The sequence below is a fragment of the Myotis brandtii genome, unplaced genomic scaffold, assembly GCF_000412655.1.
Source record: "Myotis brandtii unplaced genomic scaffold, ASM41265v1 scaffold157, whole genome shotgun sequence".
Taxonomy (NCBI): domain Eukaryota; kingdom Metazoa; phylum Chordata; class Mammalia; order Chiroptera; family Vespertilionidae; genus Myotis; species Myotis brandtii.
In genome coordinates, this window is record NW_005355708.1 from 5,951,032 (window position 1) to 5,968,372 (window position 17,341).

Here is a 17,341-nt window from a genome sequence, read left to right on the forward strand (position 1 = left end):
GAGAAATTTTATAGTTAAATTTTTTATTTATCAGTAATTTAGAACTCTTTTAGATTCTTTTACTATATTCACATTTACTATCCTAGTAATCTATCATTCTCTTTAAAAGAAAAAAACTATTCATTGTTCCCTTAAGACAGAATGTCTGATTTTAAAAATATATATTTTTATTGATTTCAGAGAGGAAAGGAGAGCGAGAGCGAGATAGAAACATTAATGATGAGAGAGAATCATTGATTGGCTTCCTCCTGCACACCACACACTGGGATTGAGCCCACAACCCCGGGCATGTGCCCTGACTGGGAATTGAACCATGACTTCCTGGTGCATAGGTTGACACTCAACCACTGAGCCACACCGGCCAAGCCAGAATGTCTCATTTGTAAAAAATAATCACAGCCCTAGCCAGTTTGGTTCAGTGGATAGAGCGTCGGCCTGCAGACTGAGAGGTCCTGGGTTCGATTCTGGTCAAAGGCACATACATGCCCAGGTTTCGGGCTTGATCCCCAGTAGGGGGCATGCAGGAGGCAGCCAATCAATGATTCTCTCTCATCATTGATGTTTCTATCTCTCTCTCCCTCTCCCTTCCTCTCTGGAATCAATAAAAAATAAATATTTTTTAAAATCACAAATGTCTATTCAATTGAACTTCAATTGAGTTGTTTTCCCAGTATGATTACTTTAAGAATGTGGAACTTGCTTTAGTGATGAATTTGGTGCAAAGGTCTGAAATTGTCACTTGAAATTACTTTCAGAACCAGTTTGTGGCATGTAAGAAAATCATCAGTTTAAGTAGTTAATAAAATCACTTAGTGTTTGTTTAGAAATGGTTGACAGCTCATCATTCACTTATTCCGTAGACTTGGACTCTTTATAACTTTTGGATCTTTCTGAAAAGCAAATTCAATTTTGGAAGATGAAGATTTGAGTTTTTGAACATCCAAGATGATATGTTTGAAAGATAGAGGGAGAAATACAAGAGCATTTTGAACATTGTCAGTGTCATTGTTTCATGGCATTCTAAAATAACAGTTTAAAACTTTATGATATAAAAGTTTGATTGGCTAATTAATTTATAGTTCTACTATATCTTGATTCATTATACTTCCACACTCTAGATCAGTGATGGCGAACCTATGACACGCGTGTCAGAGGTGACACGCGAACTCATTTTTTTTGGTTGATTTTTCTTTGTTAAATGGCATTTAAATATATAAAATAAATATCAAAAATATAAGTCTTTGTTTTATTATGGTTGCAAATATCAAAAAATTTCTATATGTGACACAGCACCAGAGTTAAGTTAGGGTTTTTCAAAATGCTGACATGCCGAGCTCAAAAGGTTCGCCATCACTGCTCTAGATCCTGTAATATATATGTATAGGCACTTTAAAAGGATCATTTTTTAAGTCAACATTTTTCTGGTTTTTTTTGTGTGTGACTTGATTTGTAAAATGTAGGATGGGATTATTATTTTGTCGTGCATCTGAGTTTAGTAGATGACTACTAGATAATTTCTTTTATGAGAAAAGCATATGTACTCACCAAAATATCCCATTTTGTCTGAGTTGGTTTTGTATTTGTACAACAATCTATATATATAAAAGCCTAACTGACCGTTATGACGGGATGACCAGATGGTAGCTATGACGCGCACTGACCACGAGGGGGCAGATGCTCAACGCAGGAGCTACCCCTTGGTGGTCAGTGTGCTCCCACAGCCAACCTCCCATGGCCAACCAACCTCCTGTGGTCCCTCCCCCCCAGCCGGTTGGCTGGCCAGCCATAATTGGCCCCAATCAGGACTGGGCGAGATGGCCCTGATCAGCCCCTGATTGCCAGCCAGGCCGAGGGACCCCACCCATACATGAATTCGTGCACCGGGCCTCTAGTAGAATATATATTCAGGTTGAATATTTATTTTTATTTGTATTTAATAATTATTGATTAAATGTACTTATTTAATATCAGATTTCAAATGATTGAGGTGGCTCTAAGATGTTTTATGCCCTTTGGATGATCAAATCATTGGTATTTCCTGTGGCTCCTTACAAAAGTATGGAATCACTGTTCCATTTAGTTGAGCAGATAGTGTCTTGTCTTAATGATAGAGGTATTGACATGAATTAATCTAAAAGGACCAATTTACATGGTAAAATGGGCAGGAAGCATGAATTTTAGGTTAAACAGGTTTAAGTTTTGTTAAAAATATATTTTATTGATTTTTTACAGAGAGGAAGAGAGAGGGATAGAGAGCTAGAAACATCGATGAGAGAGAACCATCAATCAGCTGCCTCCTGCACACCCCCTACTGGGGATGTACCCACAACCGAGGTACATGCCCTTGACCGGAATCAAACCTGGGACCCTTCAGTCCACAGGCCAATGCTCTATCCACTGAGCCAAACCAGTCAGGGCTTAAGTTTTTATCTCATTTTTGCTACTTAACTAATTGTGTGATCTTGGACAAGTTATTTAACTTTGTAGCCTGTTTCCTCATCTGAACAAATAGAGACAATACCTACTTCCAAGTTTATAAATACTTTTAAAACACAATAGCATGTTATACATCCTATATAATAAAAGGCTAATATGCAAATCAACCGAACGGCTGGTCACTGTGACACGCACTGACCACCAGGGGGCAGATGCTCAATGCAGGAGCCGCCTCCCGGTGGTCACTGCACCAGAAGCCAGGCTCACAGCTGGCGAGCACAGCGGCGGTGGCGGGAGCCTCTCCCGCCTCCATAGCAGCACTAAGCTGTCAGTTGGACATCCCCTGAGGGCTCCTGGACTGCAAGAGGGCACAGGCCAGGCTGAGGACCCCCCTCCCCCAAGTGCACGAATTTCATGCACCTGGCCTCTAGTTTAATAATAAATGTTTATTTCCTTTTCTGTTTTTATCTTCATGTAGTGGTCATTTGAGACTAATAATAAAGTTGAAGAACTTTCTAAGCAGTTACCCACCCTAAACATGACTTTAAGTTTACTTTAGGATTAGTCTGCCGTGTACTTTAGTAAATACTATATTCTCTCCATCACCAGGAGGAGTATTTGAGAAAGGAAGGATTGATTTAAACATTGTAAATAGCCTGTCGAATTAGTGTCTTAAGGACATATTTTTGATAACTTGTACTTAACATTTCCCTAAAAGTGGTTTTCATTTATCTTCAATCACAGGTACAGGAACCTTAAAGATAGATTTTGTTGGAGAACTGAATGACAAAATGAAAGGTTTCTATAGAAGTAAATATACTACCCCTTCTGGAGAGGTACGCTATGCTGCTGTCACACAGTTTGAGGTATGGTATTCTTTTTTGAAGTATTACGATCTTAAATGAGATATTCTGACAAAGGTTTATTCTATTATTTGTGTGATTATTTGTTGCTAGGTGCCTTTGGCCATACTTATATTTATGATTTTCCATTTTTATTTTATATTCAGCCAATTATTTTCATTATAAGAAGGAGGGAAACAGCATTACTATTAATTTAGTAGGAAAAACCACAGGCATCAGATACTAAGGATAATTTTAATTAAGAAAGGTACATAGGGTCCCCCGAACATCTCCAAGCGGACTAAGGAGTCCATGTTGGGGAACTTGGCAGTGGCGTGACGGGGACCTAGGGACCTGCCGTGGGGCTGCCGCCAGCGGAGCCAGCGCTTCGACCTCGGCCTGAGGAAACCCCTTTTCAAGGAGAAATGAAGAAGAAAACTGTCTATACCTTAAATGTGGGAGATCAGGAGTATGAAGATATGGAAGGTGAAGAAGACAAAGATAATACTGCTACCACTGGTTTGTTGTACAGTGAAGCTGACAGATGTCCAATATGTCTTAATTGCCTATTAGGGAAGGAAGTTGGTTTTCCAGAAAGCTGTAATCATGTCTTCTGTATGACCTGTATTCTTAAATGGGCAGAGAATATTTTTACATAGATTATTTGATTTCTTCTTTATATCAGCCTTGTGGGATAACCAGAGCAGATGTAATAGTGTCCTTCCATTTTACAGATGAGGACATTTGTTTTTTTGCATTCTATAACTTGGCCAAAGTTCATAGCTTAAGGTGCAGAAATGAATTTAAAACTTCACTTTCTAATTTAGTATGAACTAATTTCAGAATCTGAGTTAGAGATATTACTGAATTTCTTCATAGATTTTAAATGATTAAAAACCAGAACATTTCAGACTTTATGTATTTATTATGTTGACTCCGTTTGGGCCTACTTAAGTAGATCATGGTACTGGTACATTGAATATTCATTATAAGACCCATTGTTATGGATTGTGAAATAAAAATTTATTGTCATACTAATTAAAAAAAAGAAAGGTACATAGTATAAAAGCAATTCAAGTATTGAAAAATTATCTGCATGTATTTGTGTGTGTGTGTGTGTGTTTGCATATACACATTCTGAGCTCTTCTTCAGGAACATCAGCTAACAATAGGTGTAACTCTAGTGTCTATCGCTCAAATGTGCCTTTGATTGCTTTCATCACTTCATCCTTTGAATATTTCAGAAACCTTTAAATTTTGTTATTTGTATCATTCATTTAATTTCCTCTAGTTAAATTTATTTCTGTACTGCTTCTCGTAATTTAAGTTTTTTATACTACCATTTCTTTTCTTACACTCTACTTACTTTTCAAATGTCTTATTTATTCTTTGATAGAATTTATAATTTAATTTTTTTGAGAGTGCAATCAGCCATCTAATATTTTTCCTCTTTAGAAAACCTTTTTCAGGGTTTCTCTACTTCTGCATATTTTGTTACTTCTTTTCATGACACAGAATATTGTCATTTGTGGGGTTTTTTTCTATTTTGTTCTTTTATTTAATTCCTTCCTTTTGCAACTGATATTCTACTGAACCACTAAATTTTATTTTGCTTTAACAACTGCTCTGTTTTTACTTTTAAAGGAAGAATGAGGTCTATTTAAGTAGGTCAAGTGGTGACAGTTTTATGTTTAGTATATGGAAATGCCATTGAACAAATTACCTGCTTAGAATTGATAGAACGTCTGTCTTTATTCCCATTGCTAACATTCCAGATAAAGAACAAAGTACATCAAAGATTCTGAAAATATTTTTACTTTTGAAATAAAAGCCAGAGAGGCAACCTATCATATTTTCCCAGTTCTGAATCCTTATAGTATACTATTGACTCTCCCTATGCTCTTATTGTGTTAACATTGAGCCATTTGCATTACATTTTTGAAATATTTTTATTAAAAAAATATAATTATAGCCTTGGCCAGTGGGGCTTGGTTGGAGCATCGTCCCATACACCAAAAGGTTGTGGGTTCGATTCCTGGTCAGGGTGCAAACAGGAGGCAACTGATCGATGTTTCTCACATTGATGTTTCTCTCTCTCCCTCTCCCCCTTCCTCTCTCTCTAAAAATCAACAAAATATAAAAAATATATATATTATAAGTAACTCTAATACTATAAACCAGCGATTTTCAACCCTTTTCATCTCATGGCACACATAAACTACTAAAATTCTATGGCACACGAAAAAATATGTTTTTTGCCAATATGGCAAAAAAATGGGTATAATTTTTATTTATTCACACAGGACAGCTATTGTTGTGTTGGCTGTTATCATTTCTTTATTTGATAATCTAAGGAAAAAGAGGTCAGTGCCCTTGATTAAATAGCCAGGTATTGCATGTTTTAAAAATTCTTGGGACACACTGGTTGAAAAAAAAAAAAAGAGGTCAGTGCCCTTGATTAAATAGCCAGGTATTGCATGTTTTAAAAATTCTTGGGACACACTGGTTGAAAATCGATGCTATAAATTGTTATGATCTGTAGAAGATCTAGTTCCTTACTATGTGGCAGTGATAGTAAGCCTTGTGTTTCTTTGTAGTCAGTGCCTAGCTTGTTGCCTGGCACTGAGTAGAAAGTAAATATTTGAACAAGTGAATGAATGATAGAAGTAGAGAGGGAGATGGCAGTTACTTTGTGAAATAGACTGCGAGGGTAATCAGTGATACTTACATTTCATATTCTTTTTTTTTTTGAGGCTACTGATGCTCGGAGGGCTTTTCCTTGCTGGGATGAGCCTGCCATCAAAGCCACTTTTGATATCTCATTGGTTGTTCCTAAAGACAGAGTAGCTTTATCAAACATGGTATGTATGTGTTTGTAAGTATATTTAAATTTTGAATTTTAACACATTTAGTTTACTAATTAGATAGGATAGCATGAAACCACCCAACACAATGCTTCATAGATAATAGTTACACAAATGTTAGTTTTTATACTTCCATTAAGCCCTCTTTTTTCTAATTGCCGTATTTGGAGAGTTTTCCACCTCATGGGAGAAATTCCTTCTAAGCCAGCGGTCGCCAACCTTTCGGACCTCATGGACCACCAGTGATCCGCGGACCACCGGTTGGCGACCGCTGTAAACCATATTGACAAGAATATCTTCTTTTAATTTAAAGGCATAAATAAGTGATGAGTTTAATAAAAAGAAAAAAATCTGACTTTTTAAATTGAATTTATTGGGGTGACATTGGTTAATAAAAAAGTATATAGATTTCAGGTGTACAGTTCTATAATACATCATCTGTATATTGTATTGTGTGTTCACTACCCTCAAAAAAATCTGACTTTCTTATTAAATATCAAAAGATATAACCACACAATGAATTGTATTTAGGTTTTTGGCTGATTGTATTTTTGGAATATGCCTGATTTCATTCATAAACTAAGCATTCACCACCTGAAGTGTTTTGTCTAGGACTGCTTTCAGACATAGAGTATATCCTATAGCTTATAATGTGAATCTGGGGAACTTGGGAAAGCCTACTGCACCTGAAAATAACTGGCTTTTGCCTCCTTTATTGGGGGAAAGAATTCCACAGATAGAACGCCATTCTCTTCTCAAATATTCTTAGAGAGGAGGCTAATATATTAAACTAAAATATTCATTTACAATTTAGTATGAATTTATCAAGTCTGTTTTTGAATAAGTCTTCCTTGGAAGAAAGAACAGAGAGATCCTGGGGAAACTGAGAGCCTGAATAGGAAGAAGGGGGAGAACACCAAAGGGAAATTAGGAACTCCAAAGGTACAGTGGAGATTTCTTCACAAATTTGCTTAGAGCTAGTCTTAGTACAGAGAATGCTCTAAATCTAAAAATCTGTTCCCTTTGAAATGTAGATTTCACAATTGCATTAATAATTAATGTCTCCTAGCCTTATTTCACTTAAAATGTATTGAGCTCTGTCTTAAAACATCCCAGTGCCTGGCATATAATAGGCATTCAAAAAAAGTTGTTTCTTTTTACTCATTCTTTTAACACGTTAGTCTGGAACTTTTTAATGTAACTGCATGATCAAATCACTTTCCTTCTTAATAGGAAAGATTTTGACAGCATAAAAGCACTGGGTGAATTGGCATAGATAAGTTCCGGAAATGGGGAAGGAGAGGCAACAAAGCCTACAGTTTTGGACTAATGTTTTCTCTATACTTAATGTAAATCTGTTTAAATTTTTTCTTTTCTTTTTTTTTTTTAAGAATGTAATTGATCGGAAACCATACCCTGATGATGAAAATGTAGTGGAAGTGAAGTTTGCCCGCACACCTGTCATGTCAACGTATCTGGTGGCATTTGTTGTGGGTGAATATGACTTTGTAGAAACAAGGTCAAAAGATGGTGTGTGTGTCCGTGTTTACACCCCTGTTGGCAAAGCAGAGCAAGGAAAATTTGCGTTAGAGGTAAATGTACTTGAAGAGGATTGTTCCAACAGTCCATAACTCCAGGTTGGGGAATTTACATTTCTGATCAATTATTAGTACATTTATTTATAACTTAAACTGAAATTTGTTGTGCTACTTTGGTTTTATTTGTAATAGAATTTTTGAAGTACCAACCTTGCTGTTGCACTAACATTTTATGAGATAATGATTAAGAGAATATTGGAGTAGAATTTATTTACCCAGAGAGTGAGTGGGAAAATACGTAATTACATTTTTCATACAGAGTTAGATATAACTAAAGTTTGGCCAACAGATACAAAGCTTGGGGCTAACACAGTCTTTGAACGTAGGGCCCCTGGGATTGATTTCTAGTAACTTGAGATAATTTGGCTTGCAACAGGATTCCTTTGTGGATTTCTATATGAATTCCAATAAAATATTTATTAGATGGTTTTTTTGTTTATACTTTTATAGGTTGCTGCTAAAACCCTGCCTTTTTATAAGGACTACTTCAATGTTCCTTATCCTCTACCTAAAATTGATCTCATTGCTATTGCAGACTTTGCAGCTGGTAAAGTAAATTTCATTTTATTGCTGAATTGTAATAACTTTTTTTGATTTTGTGATTTTTGAGGAAGAAGTATGTGTATATATCAATAAATGTTTATATTTATTTTATGAAGGTGCCATGGAGAACTGGGGCCTTGTTACTTATAGGTATGTTAATGATGCATTACCCTGCCTTATCTTTTCAATCACTGATTTCATAAAAGCTTCACTCATAATCACAGTTGAGTATCTTCTGCTTTATGATCTACCATAAATTTTCCTACCTTCCCTCACTTCTGTGCACATTTCAAAAATGTGGTTGAACACCCTCTGGTGCTACTATCTGAGATTGTATGATTTTTAGTAAGCTTCTGGCATTAGTAACATTTTTAGATATATTTTGGGCTCAGTTTCTCAGTTCGGTGCCTTCTATTCCTAGTTTCATAGTTATTTATCCAGCTTGCCGAACCATCACTGATTTAATATTTTCTAGCCAAATTTTTACATGTCTGTCACTACATTATAAACATGTGGGTTATATAATTTTTGAAGCAGGGTCTATAAACAAGTTTTTGCCTTCTTCTTGCAATTGCCTTCTTTGATTAGCTAAGTTTCAGACAACCTTCTTAGTTCTTTTTAGGATTGTGAAATGCATCTTCCCCCCGCTTGGCACTCCCATTCTTTTAATGGAAGAACTGTCTTCTCTCTAGCATAGTAATCCCTAAATCACTAAGACAAAGTTTTCCCAAAATTTCAGGCAACTGTCCTATCAATAACCTGATAATTAAACTTGTGTCAATGATTAGCTAAGTTTTAGACAACCTTCTTAGTTCTTTTTAGGATTGTGAAATGCATCTTCCCCCCGCTTGGCACTCCCATTCTTTTAATGGAAGAACTGTCTTCTCTCTAGCATAGTAATCCCTAAATCACTAAGACAAAGTTTTCCCAAAATTTCAGGCAACTGTCCTATCAATAACCTGATAATTAAACTTGTGTCAAAGCTTTGTCTTCTGTTGTATGACTTCTACTGATGTAGTCTTTAATCTTCCTGGAAATTTTTTATCCTTTATACTAAGAAAATGTTTTCTTGACATTTCTAAAGCCTAATTTGACCATCTTATTTACTATTTGAATCTCCCTTCCCTACTTGTGCATGCTTTTATTGTAGTACTTTTATTGCTTAATTATTTCATTCTTTTTTTTTTTAACACAGGGAGACTGCATTGCTTATTGATTCAAAAAACTCCTGTTCTTCATCACGCCAGTGGGTTGCTCTGGTTGTGGGACATGAACTCGCCCATCAATGGTTTGGAAATCTTGTTACTATGGTATTTAATATTTTTAAGTGCTCAAATATATTTATCTTCATCCTGCTGCACATTATTTTGGCTACATAATATTTCAGGGATGCCTGTAACATTGTGCCACAAAAATAAAATGAGCGTCTGCCCCGAGAGGGAGGTGACCGGTAGCAGTGATCAGGGGGCAGGGCCGGCCAGCGGGTGATGCCAGGCCGCCAGCCAAGGCAGGTACCAGTGGGTCCCCTGATTGCCCCAGTCATCCCCGATTGCCCCACCCACCGGTCGCCCCACCGATGGCCCTGATTGCTGGCCAGGCCTCGGGACCGTACCCTATATATTGGGAACAGTCTCTTAGAGATAAACATTAAAACCTGGCAAGGCTACTCTAACACTGAAAAAAACAGGATGATGCAGCGATGCCATGCATGGACTCTGGCTTGCACCTTTTGTGATCAGCCCTGATTCTGACACTTATAACTGTGTGACAAAGCCAATTACTTAACTTCTCTCTGCTTCAGTTTTTCCACCCATAAGATGGGGGAAATGGTACTACTGCCTCAGAAGGATCATGCTATGAACTACTTTTTATAATCAGGGCAAAAAATATGTAGCTGCCCATACAACAGCAAGATGGCTTTCACCTGTATGAAAAGTATGGTCACTGGTACATGCAGCATCCTGGATTGCAAGTGGAATGTCCAACTGCTGGTTTAGGCCCGGCTAAACCAGCAGTCAGACATCCCCCGAGGGCACAGGCCGGGCTGAGGGACCCTCCCCACACGCACATGAATTTCATGCACTGGGCCTCTAGTTTGATTATATTGAAATGTTTTTAGGGGTCAGTTTTTTTCATTGTCTAAAATGTTATGTTGAAATTTGATAGAAATTCAAGCAAAGAAATTGCAGAATTAGTGTAAATACTGGTAAATACCATCGACAACAGCCAATTATGTTAAAGCTTGGGAGCACAGGGTTTATTAAGTGAACTAGAAATACCTCTGCAAAGGAAGAGCTGGAGATTCTGGAGTCAGCCAAATCTCTGATGGCTTTTTAGGCTGCCAAAGAGCAAAACCCGACTTGGATGTTAGTTGAGACCATATGTCACAGAAATAAGCAAGAAAGTAAGATATGTAGCAACTGTGACATGTCTGAGAGAGTTTCTAAAGGAAGTCAGCCCTTGAAAGTAAATCCTTCCCTTTTACTTTGGATGATTAAAATTTTACTTAGGGGTGAAAAAAGTTTTTTTGAAATATAATTTTATGTGGAATTAAGTATGCTCGTACCTGTGTTCAGATATGTACAGAAATGTTCTTTTTTTAAAAATATATTTTTTATTGATTTTTTTACAGAGAGGAAGGGAGAGGGAGAGGGATAGCGAGTTAGAAACATCGATGAGAGAGAAACATCGATTCAGCTGCCTCTTGCACGCCCCCTACTGGGGATGTGCCCGCAACCCAGGTACATGCCCTTGACCGGAATCAGACCTGGGACCCTTGAGTCCGCAGGCCGACACTCTATCCACTGAGCCAAACCAGCTAGGGCCAGAAATGTTCTTTTCTGCTTAATGCAACAAGTTTGTTGCTACTAAACAATTTTTTAAAAAATTTTTTTTGCTCAGGCTTTCAGCAGACTTTATTTTTTCTGATTTTATTTTGAAACTACCAGTAATAACTTTTAGTTGGGGAAATGTGTGCATTATTATATTGATTTTAGGCAGCTTTTTTACCTGGTTTGAGTAACTATTCTAGTTATTAGATACCAGTTGTTTCAATAACTGAAATTCAAGGGCTTGAAGATAGGTTGGAGAATAACTAGCTATGTACCAGCTATCTTAATGGAGGCTAGTAGTTAAATAAGTGTACAAAACAAATAGCCACTTATCACTTAATGTTGGAAAATCTTGGTCTTTTCAGAATTTTAAAATGCCTTTTTGTTTTTTACCATTGCATTAGTCCTTTAGCATTTAGCATGGATTCATATATTGTTTTCATAAGAGGTTTAATCAACTTTAATGAAAATTAGATTAAAATCTCTAAAATGTGCTTTTTTTAAAAAAAAAAAAAGTTGATTTTTTTGACCCATTATATTCTTTGCCCATTCCCCTATTAATTCTTAACAGTTGAGAATTTTCTATTCCATAAATACTTAAATACCATTCATTACTGAACTACTTACTGCCATTTCTGTTAATCTCACCCAATTCTTATATAAGCAGTACTGCTTTTCTATTTACCTAGAAAGTTTAACTCATCCATAAACAATGATTTTTCTCAGCCATTATGGAACTAGTTTCCAGTTTTTCTTGTTTGGACCTAGTAGCTTTCTGGTTCTTTTTGAGGGTTTTTGGTTTTGTTGTTGTTTTGTTAATCCTCATCCTAGGATATTTTTTTCATTAATTTTTAAAGAGAGTGGAAAGAAAGAAGGGGGGGGGGTGGAAGAGAGAGAGAGAGAGAGAGAGACAGACAGACATCGATTGGTTGCCTCCTGCACACTCCCAAACCAGGGCCAGAGATGAAACCTGTAACCCAGGTACATGCCCTTGACTAGGAATTGAACCGGCAACCCTTAGGTGCATGTGCTGATACTCTAACCAGTGAGCAAGGACGTGTGTGTGTGTGTGTGTGTGTGTGTGTGTGGTGTGTGTGTGTTTTAAGAGAAATCTTTATTAAGCTAAATTTTACATGACAATATAGGAAATAATATAGGGGGGAAAGCCTACATTTATCCACTCTCTTCCCCTTTTTATATAAGGGCTTTCCCACTTATTCCCCCCTCCTTCCTCTGTTTATACCTTTGGTAGTAAAATGTTACTTATTAATGTTTTGAAATGTCTCTTAGGCATAATGCTAACATCATCCATTGGCCTTTCTTGGAATCTCTTTTAGGCATCTCTTTAGTTCAGATATATGAATTATTGCCCTGGCCTGTATGTCTCAGTGGGCTCAGTGGGTTGGAGCATCGTCCCATACACTAAAAGGTTGTGGATTCAAACCCTGGTCAGGGCAAGTACAGGAGACAACCAGTCGATGTTTCTCTCTCTCTCTCTCTCTCTCTCTCTCTCTCTCTCTCTCTGACTCTCTCAAATTGGTAGAAACATATCCTCAGATGGGGATTAAAAACAAAAACAAGAGATGTGAGTTATTTAATTTTTTTGAATTTTAGTTCATTAAGTTGGCAAGTTTTAGAGCATAGTGGAGGGGACATGAGAGTTTTTCAAATGAATGGAATGACAAGTATTTTGTTTTCTTTACATATTTCTCTTTTGTTTTTAGGAATGGTGGACACATCTTTGGTTAAATGAAGGCTTTGCATCCTGGATTGAATATCTGTGTGTAGACCACTGCTTCCCAGAGTATGATATCTGGACTCAGTTTGTTTCTGCTGATTATACCCGTGCCCAGGAGCTTGATGCCTTAGATAACAGCCATCCTATTGAAGTGAGCCATAATTTCAACCATTGCTCTCATTTTTAATGAAGTAATTTGTTACAGAGATATTTAAAACTCTGAAAATTGCATGGGTGATTCACTTTTTTTTATAGTTTATATTTCCAGTCTTGAAAATCTAGCAAGACTGGTCTAATTACGTTTCTTCTTAAGATAGACACTATAAAAATTGATCTTTGTAGAGTCAAGTACTATGTACCCTTAAGCATTCATTAAATACATTTTTATTGACTAGTATGGGAGAACCATACCTATTGAATAATATGCATAGGGGAACATTATCATTCCATTGTTTGTTTCAAAGAAAATTCTGAACATATTCTTTTGTTGTCATTATCTGTTTATATATATTTTTTAATTCTCTTGACTTAGCTTATTGTTATTTCAGCTAGTTTATATGTATAAATTTTGCCTTCAAAGAACTAGACTTATAGTCTACTTTGACATATTTAACCAAGGTCCTATATAATTGTAAACCATAAAGAAAGAAAGTGTTTTTCATCTCTCTCTTCTCCACTCCCACTCACCACCACCACCAATAAACAGATTCATAGTGACTTACCTCCCAAGCAAAGCAGAGCCAAGACTGGACCCTAAGAGTTGACGGGGATCATGTTAAATATTTTTTTTAAGGATCATCATTATACATTATGAGGGAGCCAAAGGCAGAAAAGTATCATATTAGTTAGAAGTGTTTTCCTAGAAAGCTTTTTATGTAATTCAGTATTATAACCTTCCTGTCATAACCTTGAATTACATTGTCTGCCAGGTCAGTGTGGGCCATCCTTCTGAAGTTGATGAGATATTTGATGCTATATCATATAGCAAAGGCGCATCTGTCATCCGAATGCTGCACGACTACATTGGGGATACGGTAAAAAAGCAATTTTAAAAGTTTTCTATTCTTTTATGGTGAAAAAATGTCAGATCTTAATTAGATTAAGTTCCTAAGTAAAATTTTTTTTTTTGCATCTAGAACAGCCGTGGGCAAACTACGGCCCGAGGGCCAGATCCGGCCCGTTTGAAATGAATAAAACTAAAAAAAAAAAAAAAGACCATACCCTTTTATGTAATGATGTTTACTTTGAATTTATATTAGTTCACACAAACACTCCATCCATGCTTTTGTTCCAGCCCTCCGGTCCAGTTTAAGAACCCATTGTGGCCCTCGAGTCAAAAAGTTTGCCCACCCCTGATCTAGAATATTACACTACTGGATTGTCTTTACTAGTATTTTTTTAATACTGACTCTTGTGATCTCTTAGGTCAGTGGTCGGCAAACTGCAGCTTGCAAGCCACATGCGGCTCTTTGGCCTCTTGAGTGTGTCCACGAAGTTTCAATCGCACTGTACATGCGCGCCCGCACGTGGTATTTTGTGGAAGAGCCACACTCAAGGGGCCGCAGTTTACCGACCACTGTCTTAGGTGAATGATATACAAATATGTTTGGGAGGGTGGAAGGCTGGTATAAAACTTAAAAGTAGAAGACAGAGTATGCATTCTTTTTTTTTATTATTGATTTTTCTTTTTTTAAGAGAGAGAAAAACATCAATGTGACAGTAGAACATCGATCAGTTGCCTCCTTTATCCACCCCAACTAGGGATTGAACACACAACCTGGGTATGTGCCCTGACTGGGAATCAAACCTGTGATCTTTTAGTATACAGGACTTGAACCAACTGAGCCAACCAGTCAGGGCCAGAGTATGCATTCTTAAATAAAAGGCAGTAGCCTGGCCGGTGTGGTTCAGTGGTTGAGCGTTGACCTATGAACCAAGCGGTCATGGTTTGATTCCCAGTCGCGGCACATGCCTGGGTTTCAGGGTCGATCCCTTGTAGGGGGTGTGCAGGTGGCAGTTGATCAATGATTCTCTCTCATCATTGATGTTTCATCTCTCCCTCTCCCTTCCTCTGTAAAATTAATTAAAAAATATTTTTTAAAATAAATAAAAGGCAGTAGACATATATGTATTTCAGTAAATCTGGCCCTCAATAATTTTAGTAAAGTAGCTTTTGAGTATTAATATGTAAATATACTATAAATTCTGAGGTCTGACTCTTGGATTTTAAAAATTGTATTTTCTCAGGACTTTAAGAAAGGAATGAACATGTATTTAACCAAGTTCCAACAAAAGAATGCTGCCACAGGTAATCTTTAATAGCTTGAGAGAGAAATGGAAGTGGGACATTTACTTTTTTCTAGCTGCTTAACTTTCTTTGTGATGGATAGGAAATGAAGTTGACTTATTTTATGCCATTTGTTAAGTCAGGGCCCATTATCCTTTTGGTCATTCTTCAATAGTCAGCTTTCCATAGCTCAGTGTTTTGCCACCTAAAAGAGTCTGAAGAGTGCTGTTTACCTTACCAGAGCTTGTTCTTTTCTGGCTATTTGTTGGTTTTATTGCCCTAAATTAATCATTGACTATTAAAATAGCTGCAGATTAACCATTTTTAAAAGCTAATATATGGAATTAGAGTTTCAATGAAGTAAAATCTTGAGAAATTTTTGCGTATGGTGGTCTATAGTTTATTTGCTATCAGAGTCAAAAGGATGGATAAAGGCTTAAGAATTGATTGGATATGAAAAAGAGTCAGAGTCATAGTTTTGAGTTCTTTAGTGAACAGGAAAACTTTTTAAAAAACAAGATTTATGTAATGTCATTAGTGTCTAATAGAATGACAAAAGTTCAGAGTCCTGGCTATAAGGGTGTTCCTTAGGTTTGTGACCTGCGATTTAAAAATACAATCTCTCCTCTGTTCAGGACATGATGTAACCTTCACACCCCACTCCCAGCCCCATAAATTTCCATTAGATTTTGTAAAATAGAGGCATTCTGTTCCTTAAAGAAGGGCTACAGAAAAATGTACTCTTGCAAGTTTTATGAGTCTTTGGCATGCATATACAGGCATACCTTGTTTTTATTGTACTTCGCAGATATTGTGTTTTTTACAAATTGAAGGTTTATGGCAACCCTGCATTGAGCAAGTCTGTCAGTGCCATTTTTCAAACAGGCTCAGACGATGGTTAGTATTTTTTAACTAAGATATGTACTTTTTAAGACATAATACTATTTCTCACTGAATAGATTATAGTATAATATAAACATAACTTATATGCACTGGGAAACCAAAAAATTTATGTGATTCACTTTGTTGAAATATTTGCTTTATTGTGGTGGTCTGGAACAGAACCTGCAGTATCTCCAAGGTATGCCCGTATATAATATATGAGGAAAGTACCTTATGCTTCTTAAAATATAACGGACCTATAATCACCTGGGATCTATTAGAATGTTTATAATTCAGTAAGTCTGGAGCAAGGTCTGAGAGTCTGCATTTCTAACAGGCTCCCAGGTGAAGCCAGTGCTACTAGTTCATAGGCCACATATGAATAGCAAGGCCCACCATGTACCTTTTTTCAGTTTGTTTTGTGGTTTATGAAAGATAATAGGCAGTTCAAATACATTGCAGTTACCATCCAGGCTATTTACCCTCTCGCAGCAGTTCCAGTGCCCTCTTTCTATCTCACTGCACTTTCCTTAATTCATGCCTTCCTTCGTGATCTATCTATTGCATTTTGCAGTTGCCTGTTAACTCACTACTTGCCTTGCCCCACTCTCTTCAGTTTCATCTCTCTCTCTGAGGCTAGCTAGGATTATCTTTCTGAAGTGAATATCTGATTGCATCATCCTGCTGATTAAAAATACTGGGAATGTGGAGGGGTCCATGGGAAAAGGGACATATGTAATACTTTCAACAATAAAGATTTTAAAAATAAAATAATGGGTATGCCACATTCCCTTCATGATAGTCAGTACTTTTTTGTAAACCATACAGAGTCTTCAGCAGTTCGGCCCTACCTACATTTATAGCCTCATTGCCCATTATTCCCACATATGTGCCCTCTATTTTCAGCTAATTGAACATATTGCTATTTTTTGTTATTTTCTGTCTTTTCTTATACTTTCATCTTTGCATTGACCATTTATTCTGCCCAATTGGAATGAGCTAGTGGTTCATATCTATCTAATGAACAACTCCTTTTCAGGATGCAGGCCAAAAGTCAACTCTTGTGAAGCCTTTATTTTCTTTGGATTTTCCTTGAAGTGCTTTTTCTCTGTTCATGCCCTCACTATAGTATGTGTCACATGGCATTACTGTTTTGCTCACTCTATCACCACCTCATCAGCTTTACTGAGTATTTTTTAACTCTGTTAATTGAGTGGATATAATGATTTTATGTTAGTGAATGGTTATTTAGTTGTGATCTTAAATGTGTTTCCATTTGTTTGTTTCTATTTATCCTGTTCGAACTCACCTGTTTGTCTC

At 36.8% G+C, this 17,341-nt stretch overlaps 1 protein-coding gene across 3 annotated transcripts in view; it reads left to right on the forward strand.

Annotated features, from left to right (window-relative positions):
* The window catches only part of NPEPPS (aminopeptidase puromycin sensitive), a 53,219-nt gene that overhangs the window by 15,351 nt on the left and 20,527 nt on the right, over positions 1 to 17,341 (forward strand). For 2 of the 3 annotated variants that reach the window (XM_005861921.2, XM_014536182.1), the window contains exons 3-11: positions 3,181 to 3,302; positions 6,032 to 6,139; positions 7,534 to 7,734; positions 8,191 to 8,287; positions 8,400 to 8,433; positions 9,479 to 9,593; positions 12,839 to 13,003; positions 13,782 to 13,886; positions 15,100 to 15,160. In XM_005861921.2, the coding sequence (XP_005861983.1) occupies positions 3,181 to 3,302; positions 6,032 to 6,139; positions 7,534 to 7,734; positions 8,191 to 8,287; positions 8,400 to 8,433; positions 9,479 to 9,593; positions 12,839 to 13,003; positions 13,782 to 13,886; positions 15,100 to 15,160 (1,008 nt within the window). The remainder of the gene's footprint in view (positions 1 to 3,180; positions 3,303 to 6,031; positions 6,140 to 7,533; positions 7,735 to 8,190; positions 8,288 to 8,399; positions 8,434 to 9,478; positions 9,594 to 12,838; positions 13,004 to 13,781; positions 13,887 to 15,099; positions 15,161 to 17,341) is intronic. The other variant, XM_014536181.1, reaches the window with a different exon arrangement.